Consider the following 18,745-nt stretch of genomic DNA (forward strand, 5'->3'; position numbering starts at 1 on the left):
ACTCTAATATCACTTTCCTGAGATGTAAACTCAAAGTGAGTTCACGAGTTTGTGAATGAAGGAAGGGTCTTGAGGTAATAGGAATTTCTGGGAGTAGTAAACATAAGAACAATTTTCTGCTACACATAAATCAATAAATAAACTGTCAGTGTATGAAAACTGTAATTTGAATTAGTACATAAGCAAAAACTAGGACATATCAAAAGGAAGCACAAAGAAGCAGAAATCTCAGAACAAACTACATGGGATGAAAGCAGCCCTGAAATACAGAAGAATGTGGGACGGTTCAGAGCCCACAGTGAGAGGCCCGTGTACCGCAAAAAACACAAAACAAAACAAAACAAAAACTATGCATTTAAAAAAAATTTTTGGGAGTCATCAGTGAATAGTTTTTAGAGTTATAGTCCTGGATGGTGTTACCTGGGAAGAGTGTATAGGAAAAGAAGAGATCCTATGACAAAGCCTTGAGTACTCCCAACAACCTGAGGTCTAGCTGGGGATAAATAAGCAAAGGAAAATGAAAAGGGGTGGTCAGTCTATGTGGTAGGAAGAAACCAAGAATAGTGTGGTCTCTTACAAGCCAAGAGAACAAAGTTTCCAGAAAGAAGCAATGGTTTGAATTGCTACTAAGTTTCAAGAAGGAAACAGTGGTTCCCTTGCTGCTTCAGTTGGAACAGAGTCAGTAAGATCAGAAAAGTCGTCATTTAGCTTTGGAAACAGAGAGGTCTGGTTATGTCATTAAAAACAGTCTTAGCAGCATTACGGGGATGGTTGCTTGACTGGAATGGGTTAGGGGGAAAGTATGCAGTTGAATTGGAAGTAGACTCTAGATAGAGAAAACTCTTTTTTTTTAATTAATTAATTTATTTTTGGCTGCGTTGGGTCTTCGTTGCTGCTCACGGCTTTCTCTAGTTGCAGCGAGTGGGGGCTACTCTTCTTTGCAGTGTGCGGGCTTCTCATTGCGGTGGTTTCTCCTGTTGTGGAGCACAGGCTCTAGGTGTGCAGGCTTCAGTTGTTGTGACACGCAGGCTCAGTAATTGTGGCTCGCAGGCTCTAGAGCGCAGGCTCAGTAGTTGTGGCGCACAGGCTTCGTTGCTCCGCGGCATGTGGGATCTTTGCAGACCAGGGCTCGAACCCGTGTCCACTGCACTGGCAGGAGCCTTCTTAACCACTGCTCCACCAGAGAAGTCCCTGAGACAACTCCTTAAAAATTTTTTTGGGGACAGGGAGCAGAGAAATTGGGTAGAATCAGGAGTCAAGGTAGTTTTTTTGTTGTTTGTTAAAATAGAAACCAGAACATATTTGTACAAAGATGGAAATGACCCCATAGAAAAAGAGAAATTGATGAGGTAGGAGCAAGAAAGGATAACTGGTGGAGCAAAGCTCTTGAGAAGGAGTGAGGAGACGGGATCTAGAATACAAATGGAAGGGTTGCCTTTAATGGTAGCAAAGCCTTGGCATCATGAAGAGGAGGATGAGGAACTGAGAAGCCAGGATATTGGATGGAAAATGTAGATAACATTTTGAAGAATAAATAGTGGAAGAAAGGATTTCAGTGAGGCATGAACAAATGAAGGGGAAGTTAACAGGGATCAGTAGGTGACAGCATGTTGGTGTGGTGGCAGCTGGCATTAACGTTAAAAGAACTTGGGTTTCGTGTGTTTTTTAAAAAATATTTATTTGTTTATTTGGCTGCGCTGGGTCTTAGCTGCAGCATGTGGGATCTAGTTCCCTAATCCGGAATCGAACCCAGGCTCCCTGCATCGGGAGCGTGGAGTCTTAACCACTGGACCACCACAGAAGTCCCAAGCTTGGGTTTTTGAAGGAGGAAGGAAGAGAAATGATTTGGGGGCAACAAGAGAAGTTGGTTTGAAGATAAGAATACCTGTGAGAGGAAAAACAATCTCCTGTACTTGAAAAGTTGTAAGGGAGGTAGTTTTGCTAGGCGACAAACCAGTTTTCAGTTGGAAGAGGAAGTTGATGGGACATTTAGAGAAGAGGTTAAGAATAAAGAGGAAATGGCTGATAAAGATGTTGAAATCTGAAGGGTGGAGTGAAATGGTTAGGATGATTGGTAAAGAGCAAAGTACTGAATCAGATTAATAGAAGTAGAGAGTACCATGGAGATGCTAATCAGGGTAATGGTGGATAACCTGGAGGCTACCGGTTGTGACTGAGTGAAAAGGATTATAGAGCATGATGGAATTAACTTTTTGTAATCTCTAGGAGTGGAAGGGAAGGTGAGTAAGCTGTTTAAGATGAGTAATATAGAGAGCTACACAAACTGTTGTTTCTTGCAGGTCTTGTGTTATGGAGGGTACTGAACTAGAATTGCTAATATTTCACTTAGGTTTTTTGCATTTAGTTATAAAATATGGTCTACAGATATCTTTCCAGCGTTACAATTATTAGGGTTTAATAACAGGATTATGATTAACTTTCAAAACAAGCTGGGATTTTTTTCTAGGTGTTTTTACACTCTGGAACCATCTGGTGTAGTAGTGCATTTTGACATAGGGTATATCTTTGACTACATTTTCAACTTAATTGATCTAGTCAGACTTGCTACATTTTGAGGTGACTTAATTTATTTTTAAAAATTTATTTATTTACTTTCGGCTGCGTTTGGGTCTTTGTTGCTGTGCGTGGGCTTTCTCTAGTTGCGGCGAGCAGGGCCCACTCGTTTTGGTGTGCGGGCTTCTCGTTGCGGTGGCTTCTCTTGTTGCGGAGCACGGGCTCTAGGCTCAGGGGCTACAGTTGTTGTGGTGCGCGGGTTCAGTAGCTGTGGCTCGCGGGCCCTAGAGCGCAGGCTCAGTAATTGTGGCACACAGGCGTAGTTGCTCAGCGGGATGTGGGATCTTCCTGGAGCAGGGTTTGAACCCATGTCCTGCGTTGGCAGGCGGATTCTTAACCATTGTGCCACTAGGGAAGCCCTACCCACTGTATTTTTATTTTTATTTATTTTTGGCTGCGTTGGGTCTTTGTTGCTGTGCGCGGGCTTTCTTTAGTTGCGGCGAGTGGGGGCTACTCTTCGTTGCGGTGCGCGGGCTACTCATTGCGGTGGCGTCTCTTGTTGCGGAGTGCGGGTTCTAGGCGCACGGGCTTCAGTAGTTTTGGCACGCGGGCTCCGGAGTTGTGGCTCGCGGGCTCTAGAGCACAGGCTCAGTAGCTGTGGTGCACAGGCTTATTTGCTCCGCGGCATGTGGGATCTTCCCGGATCAGGGCTCGAACCCGTGTCCCCTGCATTGGCAGGCAGATTCTTAACCACTGCACCACCAGGGAAGTCGCAGGTGATTTTATTTATATGTTTATTGGCATAAGGATTTTTTTCTATTTGTATTTCTTGTCACATGTGAAAAAATGAACATTTTCCCCATTCCCAGTTCAGAACTAGTATCATTCCTTTTGAAAATAACTCCAAGGCTGTAGAGGAAAGGGCACCCAGGAGAGCTGATGGTGATGTGGCCCAAAACTGGAAGAGTGAACTTTGATTCACGACAAGAACGTGTGCTGTTGAGAACATACCAATCTGCCCACTCTGAGGCTTCCTACTGGAGGAAGACAGAAGATAACCGAACTGTTGGAGCACTGGAGCGCTGGGTAGTTTTTGTAAGCTATTTTCTGATCCCGCCTAAGGAGGAAAATGCTGCATCCAGGGCTCGTCGGAAAAAGTACTACTTTTAACAAAAGCTGAAAAGATGTTTAAAAAAACAGTTAAGCCTTTTAAGTCTCCGACATACCCAGGTATATGAAACGAGACTGTGCAGCCGATAGTGGAAATTTCCCAAGTTTTCTTAACACAAACTGGATTTGCTCTCTCAACTCCCGGTCGGATCCATCCCACCGAAATCCAGTTCAGCTGTGGCATGCTTTTTCCAGCCTGTTCGCAAACCACCTTCCGAAGTGAGGTTTCCCGCCATTTAACTTCAAGAAATGAAGGTCTTTCCTCCCAGATTCTCTACACTCGTGGGAGGCCCAAGCCCACACGAGGCGAGCAGCGGAACGCCCAGGGCAGCAGACTGCATCATGATCCCCGGGATTGAGCAAAAAGGTGACATCAAATTGGTAGATAAGCGTTTAGCACCCGCCGAAAAGTGGGAGGGCGAAAACACCCACTGCAAAGCGAAAGCCAGCCAGGTCGCGCGCGGGCCCTGCGCCCACGGCGGGAGGAGGGAGGGCGGCCGTTGCGGGGAGGAGCGAGGGTTGAGGGCGGCCGTTGCGGGGAGGAGCGAGGGTTGAGGGCGGAGGGCGGGTTCGCTCCAACTCGACTCCGGATTGGTCGGGCCCAGAGAGCCGAGTGACGTAAGCCGGGAAGAACGTCTGATTTGTGTGGTGGGCGCGGGCAGCCGGCGGAGGCGCATTGCGCAGACGCAGCTGGTCTGCTCCTTTCCCCCTGGCGCTTCTGCCCAGCTCTGGCGGACAAGTCTCGACATCGTGCGCCCCCCCCACCTCCGGGACCGCTCCCTCCCCCTTCTCTGCGTAGTCGAAGATAAACAATAGTTAGCCGGCGAGCGCCGAGTGTGTATCCCGCCGCCGCATTCGGCGGGCTGCGTGGGACCGGCGGGATCTCGGCCAGCCTGCCATGGCGGGGCTGTACTCTCTGGGAGTGAGCGTCTTCTCAGACCAGGGCGGGAGGAAGTACATGGAGGACGTTACTCAGATCGTGGTGGAGCCCGAGCCCACGGCTGAAGAAGAGCCCTCGCCGCGGCGGTCTCTCTCTCAGCCGTTGCCTCCGCAGCGGTCACCGCTGGCTCTTCCTGGCGGCGAAATCTCGGGGAAAGGCCCGGCGGTGGCAGCCCGAGAGGCTCGCGACGCGCCGCCGGACGCCGGGGCCTCGCCGGCTCCCGGCTGCTGCTGCCGCCGCCGTTCCTCGGTGGCCTTTTTCGCCGTGTGCGACGGGCACGGCGGGCGGGAGGCGGCACAGTTTGCCCGGGAGCACTTGTGGGGTTTCATCAAGAAGCAGAAGGGCTTCACCTCTTCCGAGCCGGCGAAGGTGTGCGCTGCCATCCGCAAAGGCTTCCTCGCTTGTCATCTCGCCATGTGGAAGAAACTGGGTAAGTTCCTCGGCTTGTTTGGCGCCCGCCTCTTTTTCAGGCAGTTTGGGGCCTTTTATAGCGCCAGTCCCGTGGTCCCCCAGCACGGAGAGCGCTCTCAGTGTCAGTCGATGGGAGGGAAGACTTTTCTGGGTCTCAGCGCTCTTTCCACGGTGGAGGTGCGGGCAAACAAAGTGGCTTTGGGAAGGATAGGATTGTTGTCTCCCTTGAAACGCTCCTCGCTTTACTTCCCTCCCGCCCCAAGGATCAATGGGGAGCAGTCCTCTCCCTTCGGGACTTCACTTTGGCGGCCGCCAGCGGAAACGTGTTTGAAACCTGGAGCCAGATTTTGGCCAAAAGATGCACTGAAGACACGTTGCTATCTGGGACAGGCGAAGGAAGCGGGAGGTGGCAAAAATTAGACGAGATCGGGTGCGTTCAGGGTGGTATGGCTGTAGACAAGACGGCAAAAATTAGAGTGTTTCCTTCCGATCTGTCATAATTTTGCTCTTGAAGGACTTGTCCCTGTCGGTTGCCTCCTACTGGTGGTGTCAGTCCTCCAGAATTGATCCTGGGTGGCTGGTAGTTGGAGTAAGCTGTTGGATAATTCAGAAAGTCTAAAAAGTTATCATCTAGCGACTTAAAGTCTTGGAAGGAATTCGCTGTGGTGGTCATGAAATGTTTCTAAGATCTTTATGCTTGTACGGCTTATGAAAAACAAAAGCGCAGAATGCGTTCCTACCGCTTAAACTGGCCGGGTTAAGGCGATGTGTTAAATTCAGCTAGGGCTTTTTAAGAGTGCGCTTCCCCGCCCCCGCCCCCCCCCCCCACCCCGCCCTTTGGTAGTTGCCTTAGCTAATTGCTGTCAGGTTGTTCTCCACAGTTCCTAGTTAAAAGTACCTGCAAATTGTAGCTGCCCGTCAAGGTAGCAAGAGGTAAGGAATTACTGATGTGCCAAAAGGAGAGACCTTCATTTCTAAAAATTTGGTGTAGTTGTAGTTTCATCTAAGATTTAAGTGTTCTCTAAAGCAGACTATGTTCCTGTACCCAACATATGTTATCATACAGAGTTATAATTGCTTACCCATTGCTGTGAATGAATGGTCTGAATCTTTTTTTTAGAGAAAAGGTAATACTACTTCTGTCGTTTTAAAAGTCCTGTGGTTTATGGAAGAATAGTGTTGCTTTATTTTCAGCAGAGGGACAGAGACGTAGAGAAGAGTGTAAAGGTTGGTCAAATACAGAACATTTTAAAAAGGTATTGTCATAGAGTTGTAGAGTAGCTTCTTTCAAAGTCTGTTTTCTATTTGCCTGGCTTTCTGCCAGGAATTATTTGATTGACTCATAGAACAACCAGTCCACCGGTGGGAGGCGTTTTTCCATCCAATCCCAGAGGTCCCTATTATGGATTTGTTTTGTTTTTGTGTAGGCAGAGCACAGCTGAAAGCACCAGGAGTATATTCCAGAAATTTGTCATTTCATTGCTTGCAGGGCAAGTAGGAGTGGACAGCAAGACAAGATAGAGGAAGATTAGACACAAAGAACGATTTAGAGTCCTGTTTATTTTGCAGCACACTTGGGGCAAGGTGAATTTGCCATATGTTTTCACTAAAAGGATAAAGTATAAACCCTGTTACTTAAACATATATTTTTTTAAAGTAAATTTATTTATTTTTATTTTTGGCTGCGTTGGGTCTTTGTTGCTGCACGCAGGCTTTCTCTAGTTGCGCTGAGCGGGGGCTACTCTTCGTCGTGGTGCACAGGCTTCTCACAGCAGTGGCATCTCTTGTTGCTGAGCACGGGCTCTAGGCGCGCGGGCTTCAGTAGTTGTGGCACGTGGGCTCAGCAGTTGTGGCTCGTGGGCTCTGTAGTTGTGGCTCGCGGGCTCTAGAGCGCAGGCTTGGTAGTTGTGGCTCACGGGCTTAGTTGCTCCGCGGCATGTGGGATCCTCCCAGACCAGGGCTCGAGCCCATGTCTCCTGCGTTGGCAGGCGGATTCTTAACCACTGCACCACCAGGGAAGTCCATTGAACATATTTTTAATAAAGCAGAAACCATGCTGTTAAATGTGAATGTATATGTTTTTTGACATATATGTACTTTTTGAACCAAGATTTATACACCAAATGTTAAAGTTTGCTTTGTTGCACAGTTAACCTCGTACTCCATCATCAAAACTTGAATTAAAAAAAAAAAAGAGTATGCTGAGTATATGGAAGTCTTGACACAGGAAACTCCCTGTGTCAAGTTTCCACTTTTGTAATTCTCATTTGGTTATTGTAGTGGTTCTCAAACTTTTTGCTCTCAGAACCCTTTGTACTCAAAAATGATTTAGGGTCCTAAACAGCTTTTGTTTATGTGGGCTACATCTATCATATTTACTGTTTGAGAAGTTAGAACTGAGAAATTTAAAAAATATTTATTAATCTATTAAAAATAAACTTATTGTATGTTGACATTTTTAAGTGAAAAATCAGTTTTTCCCCCAAATAAATATTGAAATAAGAAATATTCTCATCTCTGCCTCTGCATTCAGTCTGTTATGCTATGTTTTCTGGTGAAGTATGTAAAGGAAAGGCAGTCTCACACACAAATATAGTAGGAAAAGGGAGGAATAGTTTGTCTTTTCAGATAGTTGTGGATATTCTATACCGAAGTGATAGTTTCTTAAGAGTAGTCAAAATAGAATCTGAAACCTCATCAATGAACTTTTCTATTTTTACATTAAGAGCCATTGGTCTCTCTTGCACTTTGAATCAATTTTTTACCTATGTGTGATTTTGTGACATGGTGCATTAGGCATTTGGAAAATAATGGTTCACTGAATTACGCGGCTCTTCCAAGTATTGATGCATTTCATTATACAATATTAAAGTATCCACATTTGTTAATATCACTAATCTCTTCAGAAAAATCTTAAGGTTGGGAAGTTATCAAGTTCATTGTAGTGGACACACATATTCTAAAATACGAGGTTTTGGGATTTCACTGGCAGTCCAATGCAGGGCATGTGAGTTTGATCCCTGGTGGGGGAACTAAGATCCCATATGCCACATGTTACTACGGCCTAAATAAATAAATAAATAAGAGGTCTTAAGCAGCAGTTAGAAATTTATCACTGGCAACAAATACTGTCAGTTGTTTCTCTTGAAATGAAAAACTCACTTTGTTCATTTTGAAGAAAATGTACACTAAATGGCCAAGTCATCTTATTTTTTTTTTTTGGCCACGCCATGTTGCTTGCAAGATCTCAGTTTCCCGACCAAGGGACACGGCAGTGAAAGGCCAGAATCCTAACCACTAGGCCATCAGGGAACTCCCTGCCCAAGTCTTATTAACCCATTTTATCAGTCTTTCAAGTAAAAATGATGGTCTGTGAAAATTGTGGCTACTTCATTTCATAACTCACACAATCACAAGTGCTTTTCCTCTATACAGCCCTAGTATGTAACAGAAGTCTATTATTCATGCTTCTCTTCTTGTCTTACAGAATGTTAAAAAGACATGTATTCATGGGTGGCAGTTTAATAAAATTAATTTTTATTGCATCATCAAGGATATTATTTATTTATTTATTTTTTATAATTTTACTATTTTTTATTTTATTTATTTATTTATTTTTGCTGTACGCGGGCCTCTCACCGTTGTGACCTCTCCTGTTGCGGAGCACAGGCTCCAGACGCGCAGGCTCCGCGGCCGTGGCTCACGGGCCCAGCCGCTCCGCGGCACGTAGGATCTTCCTGGACTGGGGCACGAACCCGTGTCCCCTGTATCGGCAGGCGGACTCTCAACCACTGTGCAACCAGGGAAGCCCTAAGGATATTATTTTTTAAATTTATTTATTTATTTATTTTTGGCTGTGTTGGGTCTTCGTTTCTGTGCGAGGGCTTTCTCCAGTTGCGGCAAGCGGGGGCCACTCTTTATCGCGGTGCACGGGCCTTTCACTATCGCGGCCTCTCTTGTTGTGGGGCACAGACTCCAGAGGCACAGGCTCAGTAGTTGTGGCTCATGGGCCCAGTTGCTCCACGGCATGTGGGGTCCTCCCAGACCAGGGCTCGAACCCGTATCCCCTGCATTGGCAGGCAAATTCTCAACCACTGTGCCACCAGGGAAGCCCATCAAGGATATTCTTAAGTTAAACTGGTTTGCCTTTTTTTTTTTGCGGTATGCGGGCCACTCACTGTTGTGGCCTCTCCCGTTGCGGAGCACAGGCTCCAGATGCGCAGGCCCAGCGGCCATTTCTCACGGGCCCAGCTGCTCTGCGGCATGTGGGATCTTCCCGGACCGGGGCACAAACCCGTGTCCCCTGCATCGGCAGGCGGACTCTCAACCACTGCGCCACCAGGGAAGCCCCACCCCAGCACCACTTATTGAAGACTGTCTTTTCTCCACTGTATATTCTTGCCTCCTTTATCAAAGATAAGGTGACCATATGTGTGTGGGTTTATCTCTGGGCTTTCTATCCTGTCCCATTGATCTATATTTCTGTTTCTGTGCCAGTACCATACTGTCTTGATTACTGTAGCTTTGTAGTATAGTCTGAAATCAGGGAGCCTGATTCCTCCAGCTCTGTTTTTCTTTCTCAAGATTGCTTTGGCTATTCGGGGTCTTTTGTGTTGCCATACAAATTGTGAAATTTTTTGTTCTAGTTCTGTGAAAAATGCCAGTGGTAGTTTGATAGGGATTGCACTGAATCTGTAGATTACTTTGGGTAGTAGAGTCATTTTCACAATGTTGATTCTTCCAATCCAAGAACATGGTATATCTCTCCATCTATTTGTATCATCTTTAATTTCTTTCATCAGTGTCTTATAATTTTCTGCATACAGGTCTTTTGTCTCCTTAGGTAGGTTTATTCCTAGATATTTTATTCTTTTTTGTTGCACTGGTAAATGGGAGTGTTTTCTTAATTTCACTTTCAGATTTTTCATCATTAGTGTATAAAAATGCCAGAGATTGCTGTGCATTAATTTTTTATCCTGCTACTTTACCAAATTCATTGATTAGCTCTAGTAGTTTTCTGGTGGCAGCTTTAGGATTCTGTATGTATAGTATCATGTCATCTGCAAACAGTGACAGCTTTACTTCTTTTCCGAATTGGATTCCTTTTATTTCTTTTTCTTCTCTGATTGCTGTGGCGAGAACGTCCAAAAGTATGTTGAATAAGAGTGGTGAGAGTGGGCAACCTTGTCTTGTTCCTGATCTTAGTGGAAATGGTTTCAGTTTTTCACCATTGAGGACGATGTTGGCTGCGGGTTTGTCATATATGGCCTTTATTATGTTGAGGAAAGTTCCCTCTATGCCTACTTTCTGCAGGGTTTTTTATCATAAATGGGTGTTGAATTTTGTCGAAAGCTTTCTCTACATCTATTGAGATGATCATATGGTTTTTCTCCTTCAATTTGTTAATATGGTGTATCACATTGATTGATTTGTGTATATTGAAGAATCCTTGCATTCCTGGGATAAACCCCACTTGATCGTGGTGTATGATCCTTTTAATGTGCGGTTGAATTCTGTTGGCTAGTATTTTGTTGAGGATTTTTGCATCTGTGTTCATCAGTGATATTGGCCTGTAGTTTTCTTTCTTTGTGACATCTTTGTCTGGTTTTGGTATCAGAGTGATGGTGGCCTCGTAGAATGAGTTTAGGAGGGTTCCTCCCTCTGCTATATTTTGGAAGAGTTTGAGAAGGATAGGTGTTAGCTCTTCTCTGAATGTTTGATAGAATTCCCCTGTGAAGCCATCTGGTCCTGGGCTTTTGTTTGTTGGAAGATTTTTAATCACCGTTTCAATTTCAGTGCTTGTGATTGGTCTGTTCATATTTTCTGTTTCTTCCTGGTTCAGTCTCGGCAGGTTGTGCTTTTCTAAGAATTTGTCCATTTCTTCCAGGTTGCCCATTTTATTGGCATAGAGTTGCTTGTAGTAATCTCTCATGATCTTTTGTATTTTTGCAGTGTCAGTTGTTACTTCTCCTTTTTCATTTCTAATTCTATTGATTTGAGTGTTCTCCCTTTTTTTCTTGATGAGTCTGGCTAATGGTTTATCAATTTTGTTTATCTTCTCAAAGAACGAGCTTTTAGTTTTATTGATCTTTGCTATCGTTTCCTTCATTCCTTTTTCATTTATTTCTGATCTGATCTTTATGATTTCTTTCCTTCTGTTAACTTTGGGGTTTTTTTGTTCTTCTTTCTCTAATTGCTTTAGATGCAAGGTTAGGTTTTTTATTTGAGCTGTTTCCTGTTTTTTAAGGTAGGACTGTATTGCTATAAACTTCCCTCTTAGAACTGCTTTTGCTGCATCCTATAGGTTTTGGGTCATCATATCTCCATTGTCATTTGTTTCTAGGTATTTTTTGATTTCCTCAGTGATCACTTCGTTATTAAGTAGTGTATTGTTTAGCCTCCATGTGTTTGTATTTTTTACAAATCTTTTCCTGTAATTGATATCTAGTCTCATAGCGTTGTGGTCGCAAAAGATCCTTGATACGATTTCAATTTTCTTAAATTTACCAAGGCTAGATTTGTGACCCAAGATATGATCTCTCCTGGAGAATGTTCCATGAGCACTTGAGAAAAATGTATATTCTGTTGTTTATTGATGGAATGTCCTATAAATATCAATTAAGTCCATCTTGTTTAATGTATCATTTAACGCTTGTGTCTCCTTATTTATTTTCATTTGGGATGATCTGTCCATTGGTGAAAGTGGGGTGTTAAAGTCACCTACTATGATTGTGTTACCGTCAATTTCCCCTTTTATGGCTGTTAGTATTTGCCTTATGTATTGAGATGGGGAGCGCAGAGTCTTAACCACTGGACCACCAGGGAAGTCCCCTAAGCCCTTCTTGATTTATTTAATTAACATTGAGCTTGACCTCTCTAGCTTTGTTCTAGTGCTTGTGTACTCTTGCCAAATAAAAAAGGAAAACTTAATTTATCCAAAAATTTTTATATGACTTATTTTTGTCTTGAGGCCAGGGGATTTGATAAATATAGCATGGAGTGAGAGAGTATGTGAGTATATCCTTTTGGGGTTTTTTTTGGCCGTGCCATGCGGCTTGTGGGATCTTAGCTCCCTGACCAGGGATAGAACCTGGACCCCTAGCAGTGGAAGCGGGGAGTCCTAACCACTGGACTGCCAGGGAATTCCCAACATATCCTTTTTTAAAAGTATTTTTTTTCATATTTTTATTACTTCTTGATCTTAAGTTGCAGTATGTGTGTGATTTATGTATTTTCTTATGTCTGGATTTACCGTTCTTGTGTTATGCTTGCCTTCTAAGAAATAATGTTTCAAAGTTTGTGTGTGCTTCTTTAGGTTTATTCATTTGAAATAATGTTCTTATTATCCTTTTCTTTTGATAGTTCAGAGAAGATAGTGAACAACATGCAGCTTTTATTCCACTGAGCCAAAGTTCATTGACTTATGTTATCAAGAGAGCCATTAGAAAGATAACGACATACTCTTGAAATAAATGTAGTGTGATCTCTGATGTGATTACAGGAAATTTGCCACAGTATTTGTAAAGGAAGATGAAATATGGGACGTTTTGTTTTTTTAATTTGTTCAAATGAAAATCAGAGCATCTACTTAAAAGAATATGGCCAAATGAATGAATTATGAAGAAGCTGGTCCTAACCTAAATTGTTGGTTCTGGTTTTGGCACATAGTTTTCATTCTCTTAAGTTTAAAGACAGAGACGGAGACAGACAAATGCAGAAGAGGGGTGGAAGGGGTAAAGGGAAAGACAGGGAAAGCCAAATAGAACTAAACTGGAAGAAAACCTTTATTAAATCATAGAATTTTAAACCTGTATCTTTATTGTAGTTTGATAGTTCTCAGTTTTTACCGTCAAGGACCTTCACCCTCTCGCACATCACATGTTCCGAATGAGTTTGCCATATTTATCAAGTACCAGTTTTTTCCATTTTTGTTAATCAGTCATTACTTTCAATCAGTATTAGATAATCTCTGCTACATGTTGTTGCATATATCGATAGTTCATTCCTTTTTTTATTACTGAGTAGTATGCGGTTGTCTAGATGTACCACAATTTGTTTATCCATTCACCTATTTTTTATATATATATATGTACACACACACACACACACACACACATATATACATATATATATATATATATATATATATATATTTAGGCTGCGTTGGGTCTTCGTTGCTCCACACGGGCTTTCTCTAGTTGCAGTGAGCGGGGCCTACTCTTCGTTGCTGTGTGCGGGCTTCTCACTGTGGTGGCTTCTCTTGTGGAGCACAGGCTCTAGGTGCACGGGCTTCAGTGGTTGTGGCACACGGGCTCAGTATTTGTGGCTCGCGGGCTCTAGAGCACAGGCTTAATAGCTGTGGTGCACAGGCTTAGCTGCTCCACGGCATGTGGGATCTGCCTGGACCAGGGCTCGAACCCGTGTCCCCTGCATTGACAGGCGGATTCTTAACCACTGCGCCACCAGGGAAGCCCTCCATTCACCTATTGATGGGCATTTGGATTGTCTACAGCTTTTGGCTATTACAAATAAAGCTGTGATGTAAAGCTTTTCTTTACAGAAGTCCACTAATAAATGTAGAAGGAATGGGGACTTCCCTGGTGGTAGAGTGGTTGAGACTCCACGCTCCCAATGCATGGGGGCCTGGGTTTGATCCCTGGTCAGGGAACTAGATCCCACATGCATGCTGCAACTAAAAGATCCTGCATGCCACAACTAAGACCCAGTGCAGCCAAATAAACAAATCCATATATTTTTTTAAATGTAGAAGGAATGATAGAACTCGAAAATCTCATTTGGTAACCATCATAATAGTTGATTCAGCCAAGAAACATCAATAAATGTTACAACTAGTAGGTAAAACTTTGAGGAACAGCTATATTACTTTCCTAGAGGTGCTGTAACAAATTAGCACAAATTGGGTGGCTTAAAACCACAGGAATTTATTCTCTCATGGTTCTGGAGGCCAGAAGTCTGAAATCCAGGTGTCAGGAGGATTGATTCCTTTTTGGAGGTTCTGAGGGAGGATCTGTTCCATGCTCTCCCCTAGCTTCTGGTGGCTGGCAGCAATCCTTGTCATTTCTTGGCTTGTAGATGCATCACCCAGTCTCCACTGTCTTTGTATTGCCTCCTCTGTGTCTTCTCCCCTGCTCTTCTCTTTTTTTTTTTCTTTTTTTTTTTTTTTGGTACGCGGGCCTCTCACTGCTGCGGTCTCTCCCGCCGCGGAGCACAGGCTCCGGACGCACAGGCCCAGCGGCCACGGCCCACGGGCCCAGCCGCTCCGTGGCACGTGGGATCCTCCCGGACCGGGGCACGAACCCGCATCCCCCGCATCGGCAGGCGGACTCCCAACCACTGCGCCACCAGGGAAGCCCCCTTGCTCTTCTCTTTTAAGGACACTTGTCTTTGGACTTAGGGCCCACTCTAATCCAGGGTGATCTCTTCTTAAGATCTTTAACCTAATTACATCTGCAAAGATCCTTTTCCCAAATAAGGTCACATTCAGAGGTTGTGGGTGAGCATATCTTTTATTGAAGTTGGGGGGGCACCACTCAACCCACTCCAAGGATATTTATGTCGTCTCAGATAATCTCCTCATGCACACTTATTAATTACAAAAGGAAAAGGATTATAGGGGGAAACCTGGTAGACAGCACCTTAATCGAGTGATCAAGAGTATCATCACTTTTAACGGGACAAATTGAAATTGTATACTGCCTGCAGGGAGAAGATCATATTTAATACTTCTGTGATATTCCTGCCAAAAATGTGTAATCTGATTACAAACAGGAGGAAATATGAAACAAACCCAAACTGTGAGACATTCTTGAAATGACTGGCCAAGTACTAAAAAGCATCAAGGAAACACTGAGGAATTGTTCCAGATTGGAAGAGAATAAAGATAAATAAAGATACATGATAAGTAAATATAACAAGGGATCCTGAATTTTATTCTTTTACTATAAAAAATATTGTTAGGATAGTTGATGTAATTTGCATGAGATATATGGATTAGATGGTTGTATGGTATTAATGTTAATTTCCTGATTTTCATGGTGTATTGTAGGAATTAGATACTATAATAATATTTGGGAGTGACGGTATATTTTGTTGGCAGTTTGCTTTCTGTTGGTTCAAGAAAAAAATTCTTTGGATTATTCCTAGGGAAAAAAAAAAAAAGTAAACCTGAAGAAGCAGGTCTCAGATCAGAAACCTTGGATACCTCCAGGAATCTAGGTAGCAGTTTCACCAGAGCCCTGCTGCTGGATGCATACCAGGCTATATTTATTTGTTTCAGTACAGAGACTAAATCAGAAACTTGGCAGCAGCATTTGGAATCACCATTTGATTATAATTCCCTGTCATTTTCCAAGAGCTATCAGACTTTTGCAGTGGTCAAATTATAGACTGGAATATATCGGATCACCACCTCAGCTTATGTTTTAATGGTGACACCAATCTTTGTTATGCTTTGAGAGGTGTGATAACGCTTTTAATTTTCTGTTTTGGAAGAGAGTATCATTGGTGGTCTTGCACTTGGCCTTTTCTACCCTAATAGGCTTTCGACCAATCAATGAAGAGCTATATTGGGAAGCTATTAGTTGCTGAGGTTATTTGGGGACCAAACTAGCTGTGGCATAGGTTTGGGATTCCATTGGTTCTGAGGTGGACTGGATTGAAAGTCCTATTTAGTACCTGACCTCCGTGAGCCTTATGTCTTATCAGTGGACTGTGGCTGTGTTTTGTAGCCCCAGAATTATTATCTTAGAGCCATCGTTCAGTAGTTACTCAATGTTGTGGGTATTTCTTTTTCCTTGGTGTATAGCTACATGTGAAAATGGCCACATATCACTTTGAAGAAGGTTAACAATTCTTTAAACGTGTAAGATTTTCTTTTTGTTTTTTGTTTTGTTTTCTGTGAAAGACCATTCTGCAGATCCAATTTTTCTTCTGCCCTGTTGTCAGTGAGGTAACTGTACCAGATTTTCTTTGGGTAATTAACTGCTCCTATCTGATCTCTGTCACCTCAGGTTCTCCTATCCACAGAGATCAGGGAGCCCATTTTCATTGCAGCCTCTTCCCTTAGTATTTCTTGCCTAGAGAGAAGAGTCAGTAAAATGTGTTTAAAAGATTTTAGTGTACCATATATAAAATAGACAAACAATAAGGATTTACTGTATAGCACAGGGAATATATTCAATATCTTGTAATAACCTATAATGGAAAAGAATAATAATAAAAAAAAAGAACATACAGGGACTTCCCTGGTGGTCCAGTGGTTAAGGCTCCGCGCTTCCAGGCTTCCTTGGTGGCGCAGTGGTTAAGAATCCGCCTGCCAGCGCAGGGGACACGGGTTTGAGACCTGGTCTGGGGAGATCCCACATGCCGCGGAGCAACTAAGCCGGTGCGTCACAACTACTAAGCCTGCGCTCTAGAGCCCGCGAGCCACAACTACTGAAGCCCACATGCCATAACTACTGAAGCCTGGGCGCCTGGAGCTGTGCTCTGCAACAAGAGAAGCCCTCGCAATGAGAAGCCCTCGCAATGAGAAGCCCTGGCTCGCCGCCACTAAAGAAAGCCCGCACACAGCAACGAAGACCCAACACAGCCAATCAAGCAAGCAAGCAAGCAATAAATAAATAAACAAACAAACAAACAAATAAATAAATAAAATCTATTTAGGAAAAAAAAAGAATCTGCCTGCCAATGCTGGAGACACGGGTTCAAGCCCTGGTCCAGGAAGATCTCACATGCCACGGAGCAACTAAGCCCGTGCGCCACAACTACTGAGCCCGCGCTCTAGAGCCTGCGAGCCGCAGCTACTGAAGCCTGTGCACCTAAAGCCTGTGCTCCACGACAAGAGAAGCCACCGCAATGAGGAGGCTGTGCACCGCAACTTAGAGTAGCCCCCTCTCGCCACAAATAGAGAATGCCCGCACACAGCAGCGAAGACCCAACGCAGCCCCCCCACCCAGCAAATAATAATAATAATAATAAAAAATTAAGGAAAAAAAGGACTCCGCGCTTCCACTGCAGGGGGCACCGGTTCAATCCCTGATGGGGGAACTAAGATGCCACATGCCGTGTGGCATGGCCAAAGCGGGGGAAAAAAAGTACATAAATCACTTTTTTTTATAACAATGATTTTTTTTCAATTTATTTTATTTATTTATTTTTGGCTGCACTGGGTCTTCATTGCTGCACACAGGATTTTTCTAGTTGTGGCGAGAGGGGACTACTCTTTGTTGTGTTGTGCAGGCTTCTCATTGCAGTGGCTTCTCTTGTTGCGGAGCACGGGATCTAGGCGTGCAGGATTCAGTAGTTGTGGTTTGCGCGTTCTAGAGTGCAGTCTCAGTAGTTGTGGTGCACGGGCTTAGTAGCTCCGAGGCATGTGGGATCTTCCCAGACCAGGGCACGAACCTGTGTCCCATGCATTGGCAGGCAGATCCTTAACCACTGTGCCACCAGGGAAGTCCCCTAGTCTTTGTTTTAATGACTTATGCACATTTCCTAAAGGATACTTATGTCAGAGTTCATATACTATCAGATACTGTCTTTTTAATATGCTCCTAGTTTTAAGTCATTTTTTTAAATTAAAAGATTAAAATGTAAAGTAGAAAACAAGAAAGGCTAACTAAGGAAGACAAGTTAAAGAGGTAGGTTCCTTAATATATAAATTTATTGCAGTTTCAATCAGAACCTCCACAGGGTTTGTTTTTTAATTTTACAAGTTGCTTCTGAAGTTCATATGGAAAAATACTTAAGAGAATATTGAAAAAGAAGAATAATTGGCGGATACTTAAACTCCCTATTATTAAAAAGCACCATAAATAGATTAGTAGGATGAGTCCAGAAATAGATGAGGCAAAATGTAACATATGATAAAAGGTGACATTTCAAATGAATAGGGAAAGCATGGATTATTCAGTATTTTTAGATCATTGCGGAATTTCTTTCATAATATGTTAGTGCTTTTGACAAAAAATGTGATTTAAATATTAACATTGCTTTGAATATCCTTTTTATTTTTAGCTCTTTTTCATCTTGTTTTAGGTGCTTTTTGCAAACAGCTAAATTACTTGTATGCTGTAGGTAAATTTTATTTTCTGAATGTAGTTAAGAACCCTTGTTTCTGGGAGTTCACCTCGTTTGCATTTATTATGATAATAGATTTTTTTTTCAGGTTCTTAGCTGCAGAAAACCATGTTTTCTAGTTTGTTTTTTTTTTTTAAAAAAAAAGAAAAAAGAAAATGTTTTAGCAAGAGCTACAGTTAACCCATAAAATAATTGAAAGGACTAAAGAAACATACACCATATTCTATGCTGGGCTTCTGGAAATGACGTCTGTAACCAGACTGCAAAACTGCATGGGCTAGGGAACTGTCTGCTGTGATCTATGTTTGTAAAATTGAAGCCTTCTTCCTGCTGCTTGTTTTTCTTTTAACTTAAAAAAGGTGTGAAATATAACATAGCATGCATACATAAAAGGCCATGAAACATAAATGTACACTTTAATAAATAATCATAAAATGAATACCATCCAGTTACAAAAGAGAACATTGCCTGTACACCAGAAGCCCCTGTATGCCCTTTCTGATCTCATATTTCTGTCGTCCCCCAAGAGGCAACCACAAGCTTGACTTTTGTGATTATAGGTCTGTAGTGATTTACTTATTTTTCTTAATAGTTTTACCTCTTGTCTGTAAACAT

General features: G+C 43.0%; 1 protein-coding gene across 1 annotated transcript in view; it reads left to right on the plus strand.

Annotated features, from left to right (window-relative positions):
- The first annotated feature begins 4,354 nt into the window (after positions 1–4,354).
- The window catches only part of PPM1D (protein phosphatase, Mg2+/Mn2+ dependent 1D), a 54,522-nt gene continuing 40,131 nt past the window's right edge, over positions 4,355–18,745 (plus strand). The window contains exon 1 of the mRNA XM_004271731.3: positions 4,355–5,054. Coding sequence (XP_004271779.1) covers positions 4,583–5,054 — 472 coding nt within the window. The 5' untranslated portion in view covers positions 4,355–4,582. The remainder of the gene's footprint in view (positions 5,055–18,745) is intronic.

Source organism: Orcinus orca, chromosome 19, assembly GCF_937001465.1.
Source record: "Orcinus orca chromosome 19, mOrcOrc1.1, whole genome shotgun sequence".
Lineage (NCBI taxonomy): Eukaryota > Metazoa > Chordata > Mammalia > Artiodactyla > Delphinidae > Orcinus > Orcinus orca.